We start from the raw sequence: 5,105 nt of genomic DNA, 5'->3' as shown, positions 1-5,105 counted from the left end.
CAGTAAAGTTACCGACTTATCCTTATTTCGCAAGGCCGACTGAATGGGTTGAATCTGCATGGAAACAGCTGACAAGGTTTGCTCCTCTAGCCGGTTGAACTCGTCAAAACAACCCCAGGCGCCGCACTTGATAAGCCCAATGAAGATTCGGCCCATTGACTTGACATCGATTCCCTCATCACAATTGAAAACCAACACTTGTCGACCAAAGAGACCCCCAAGAGCTTTCACGGATTCGGTTTTCCCGGTACCAGCTGGTCCGTAAGGGTTGCCACCTAAACCGACTCGCATGCCTTGCGTTAAAGTCAAATAGCATTTGTCCGTGAGAGGCGTGTGCACTAACTTTGGTGCATTGCCCTGGTACTCATAGGTATATTGGAAATTGGCATCTACCATGGATATGGTGGCAATATTATCACTGGCCAAGTAATATCGCAGTTGCTTTTGCCACAACCAATCGGTCTTGTTTTTTGTATTGGCTTCAATCAACTCTTGCGTCACCTTGATGTGATGAATGTTGTCCAGAATAAGGGCTTTCAGCTTCAGCTCAAGAACTTTGGAATCGATGTCGTCGCCCAGATCCACCGAGGTATACGATTCCAATTGAGACTCCAAATCTCTAAGGTAGGATTTGAGGTTGCCTCGGGCGATGGCCTCTTCGCACCTCTCAGTGAAGAGAATGGCTTCTGCTAGACACAAAACTTGAGAGGGGTACTTTAAGGGATCCATTCCATTGGCTTGCTTGGCATCATTCAGACACTCTACCAGCAATTCCTGGAGTGTTCGTTTCATCTCCCTGGCTAGTTCACTTAACCAGCCTTCGACTTCCGAAGAAATCTTGATTTTGGTCTTCAACTCCACAACCTCACCTTCAATTGAATTCATGGTTACGATGTGTTGCTCTTGTTCATCAAAGTTGACATTATGGATTCCAGCAAAAAGCTTCTTCAAATGCGTTTGGATTATGGCGGGCTTGGTGGCCTGTCCCAAGATCTGTAGGAGATCGTCATCGCCAATGAAGTAAAATCGTGGGAAACTGGATCGTTTCTCTTCCAAGAAGTCATTCAAGCTCTTCTGACATCGCTCAAGCCGATCTAGCATGTTGTTCAGGATGCTCTTAATGGAGCCAATCCTGAGCAAAGCAACGACTCGCTTGTCTCTTTGGGCATCGGTCATGATCATTTGGAAATCGTCATCTATCTTTCTGAAGACCTCGCGATAATCGAATCCCTGTATTAGAATAAAATATGAAATAACGTATTGGGACATCCGATGGCTAAGCTTCTTACCCCTGTTTGAGCCAATGATTTCATCTTCATCTGCTCCTGATAGGGCTCCAAATAGACCCACTTTCTCTGGGCTGTATTCAGATTATTCAGGATCTCGTCTAAATCGGAGAGCTTGGTTTCCCAACCACTGGCTCGATCCCCAAATGTGTTGTAATAAGCGGATCCTTTGATGGATTGAAGCAAAACCTGATTGTCTCCCACCTTAGGCATAGAGTTTACATCATGTTATTTTTTATTACTCATACCAGCACAGGATTCAATCAAAGGCATTCATTGCCTTCAAACATAGATAGAATCCCGGGAGAAGCATCTCAAAAAACGCATTGCTAACGTTTGTTCTCACCTTATTTAGAACATCCTTCCATTCGCGAATAAGCGGCACTTGCTGCCCGGTAGAAGTTTGGTGATCCAAGAAAGAGAATTTGGCCTCTACTTCCCAAACGTCTAATTCGCTCAAAGCCTGTCGAATGACCACTTCCCCTGCCGCTCGATCGTTCAAATCTTTCAGGTCGTTTTCGCGATCCACCAGCCGATCTCGTACTTGAAGGAAATCATTGAACACCAACTTATCCACTGGCTTCTTGGACATGCCCAGGATCTGGTACATCTCGGTCCAATGTTGATCCGAAAAGCTGTCACCTCGGACGTATTTCAACACTGGCAGGATCACCTTGTATTTTTCGATCTCATGAAGTAATCTGACCGTCACGGTTGTGGCGCTTGATGCATTGTTGAGTCTCTCATACCATTGAGTGAGGAACTCTTCAAATTTGTAACTTTTTGATCGAAAGATAATCCACTCTTCTTGAGACATGTCCTTGACTGATCGATTGAATTCATCAAACAAGCCCCACATCTCCTCATGGCGATTTAAGTCCTGTTCCACCTCCTTCAGGATCGGAAACTCGGGTTCTTGAAGGCCAAAGTGAGTGTGATCCGAAATGATCTTGGCCTGATTCTCCATGAGAGCATTCCACTCGGATCTTTTCTCCTTAATCAGTTGGATGCTACTTAGGATCCGTGATGAGTCGCCTTCCATAGAATCCTCTTTTGGCTTCAGTTGGTCCCACCGCATTCGGAACTTCTCCAACTCTCCATTCACATTGTTCACTTGGGTATTCAAATTTGCTTTGATGGCCTCCACTTGTGCTGAGATGATGTTCTGGTGGTTATCCATGAGAGATATGTAATTGTCCCAGGTTGACGTGACACGTTGGACCTGTTCCATGTGTTCCTTGGTCCACGCTGCCAAAGTTTTGTTCTTACTGTCAGCTCGGTGGAAAGTCTCCATCATATCTGGAGTCTTTTGTTGGTATTCGGTGTGCTTCTGATTGGCTTCCGCCACCTCTTCAACCGTCTGAGGTTGTCGACGCAAGTTTTCCGTGGCTTCGGTCACAAATTTCTCGATGTTGTCTATATCATTCACAATGGATCGTTGGAGAGTAGACACCAAGGAATCCCAATACTTCTTGTTCAAAAGATCGATCTCATTCCGAATGGGCGCGAAACTGACCGTGATGCAATCAATCTTTTCATCCGAGGTCATTCGAAGTCGGCCGAACTCTTGACCTCGAGCTTTGGAGGTCCTAAAGTTGAGCTCCCAATCTTCAGCCGCGGAACAAGTCTTTTGGATATAGTCCTCAATGTCAATGGCGCCTAAGGCAACCCATTCCACGTATCGCACTTTGACGGTCTCCAATCTCGAAAAGAGATCTTCGGCTTTCTTGAAGAGATGCGAGAACCGATGGGCGTTTCGGTCGATGATGGACGGATAGGAAAGGTTCTCCGAGCTCTCTGACACGCCTTTAAAGACATAGGGAATGGCGAGAAACCGTTTCAGTTGAGAAAAGTATTTCATCTTGATTTCCTCAATGGGTGGACTGAACTGAAGTTGTTGCTGACGGTATATCAAATCCACGGGAATCTCGGGCAAATGTTCATTCAAGGCCTCAAGTCCAACCTACGGAACCAATGAATGAGATTGACATTAAGGTATGCAGTACATACATGTAAGACCCTTGGAGAGGCGAACAATGAATTACCTGATACTGGTGCTCCAAGGTCTTGTAAAGTTGCCGATCCCAATGGTTCCTCCACGTTTTGAGGTTGGTGAATCCATCCTGTTCCACTTGTGTCATGATCTGACGGATCTCTTTCAAGCCCTCCTTCCACTGCATTTGATGCCGAAGCAAATCCGTATCCATTAGTTTCAATACCTTGGCCTTGATCTGCTTGTGATAGGTGGCCAGCTTGTTATTTTGCCTGGCCAATTGATCCACGTGACTCTTCAGCTTCTCAATGTACCGTTGCACTTGTTGGGAGTTGTCCCAGGTCATGTCACTTTGTTCCTTTACCAATTGAGCTAGTCCCAATGCCGCTTCTAACATCATGGGTCTCTAGAAAAACCATCAGGAATGAATCCTGGTCCGGGATCATGATTTGGATAAACCTTTACTCACTTGAGAGGTAATCATTCGATCGCCAATCGTATTGTGGAAGTTGGCAATCTGGTCCAACGTTTTGGCCTGAGATGCAAATTTCTTGGCCAAGTCCGTGGTTTCCAGGATTTTCTGAGGAATGGCAAAGCCCAACATGGTCAGCATTCGAACCTCTCTGGTCAATCCAACCAGACGTGGGTTGTAACTGACTTTCATGTCTTTCCCGGCTTCGAAATACACCACTTGGGAACTGGTCTTCAAGGACAGGTTTTGGCCTTCAATATCCTGCAAATTGTCCCGACACCAACTATCAAAGAGCTCTCTTTGATATTCGGTCATCTCCTCTAAAAACTCGGTGGATTCAGTCTTGAGGGTTGGCCAAGACTTCAGGTCATGGAGCAGAGCATCGCCCGTTCGCGTAATGTCTTTGACCTTGGCCTCGAGTTGTCGGATAAAGTAGATGGAATTAATGGTCTTGGGAATCCCATGGAGCATCTTGCTAGGGCCGATATCGCGGTACTCTTTCTTCTCTCGGTTAATGAATTCACTCAGTTTGCCCAAGAGGTTCTCACGCTCTACTACGAGCTCTCGCTGAATGGCGGGTCTCTTGATGAGTTCCTGATAGCGTTTGAATTCTTGCAAAAATTGCAACGTGTTGGCATTCATGTTCCGCAATTGGGATTTCAACTTTCCTGCAATGCGATTCTCGGCGGGAACCAGAGCGTTGCCGTAGGCTGCCACTGCCGCTTGCCATTGAGGTTCTAAGGGATGGAAAAATAGATCTTTGTGAGTTACGTTGTAAGGGTCGTAACCACCGTTTAGATTAGATTAACTTTACTTTTAACCTAATTCTGCCGTTCATTAGCAATATGCAATCTTTTCCACAATTTTCAAACGATTACGTGAGCCGTATGTATAGAGAATTTGGAGGATCACTTGTTAATTGTTTATTGAAATTGCCCCTCAAAAACACAACGCGTAAAAAAGAGGCATGCCTAGGCATGAAAAGAAAAATCACGTAAAATAGTTGCGAAAGATGCAAAAACACCCAAATGCCAAGCGGCATTGTTTCAAATTGAATAAAAAAGACACATTCAACAGATAATTGAAACACTAATAGAGGGAAAACTAGTGAAGCTTTACTGGATTAGGTCGTTCCTGTTTGCTTGGTGTCATTTAATTTCTTGAAGGACGAGACTTTGTGAGCGAAACGAGTGTTATAAGTGATGTATGTTATGGCTTAAATCTAAATCGGCTTGAAAATGAGCGAAAACTTCATTCCTTTTTTCTTTAAGGTGATTTCAAAAAGAATGTCTTGGACACGGTCAAAGTCTTAAATCAAAATATGAAAATGAATTGAAATTTCCACAGACATGTT

The 5,105-nt window shown here is 44.7% G+C and overlaps 1 protein-coding gene across 1 annotated transcript in view; it reads right to left on the bottom strand.

The window, feature by feature from the left end:
• LOC131892763 (cytoplasmic dynein 2 heavy chain 1-like) overlaps positions 1-5,105 on the bottom strand; it is a 15,500-nt gene that overhangs the window by 7,694 nt on the left and 2,701 nt on the right. The window contains 5 exon segments of the mRNA XM_059242605.1: positions 1-1,230; positions 1,290-1,490; positions 1,633-3,249; positions 3,332-3,685; positions 3,749-4,488. Of these exon segments, the coding sequence (XP_059098588.1) occupies positions 1-1,230; positions 1,290-1,490; positions 1,633-3,249; positions 3,332-3,685; positions 3,749-4,488 (4,142 nt within the window).

The sequence above is a fragment of the Tigriopus californicus genome, chromosome 2, assembly GCF_007210705.1.
Source record: "Tigriopus californicus strain San Diego chromosome 2, Tcal_SD_v2.1, whole genome shotgun sequence".
NCBI lineage: Eukaryota > Metazoa > Arthropoda > Copepoda > Harpacticoida > Harpacticidae > Tigriopus > Tigriopus californicus.
This window is presented reverse-complemented; position numbering and strand designations above follow the sequence as displayed.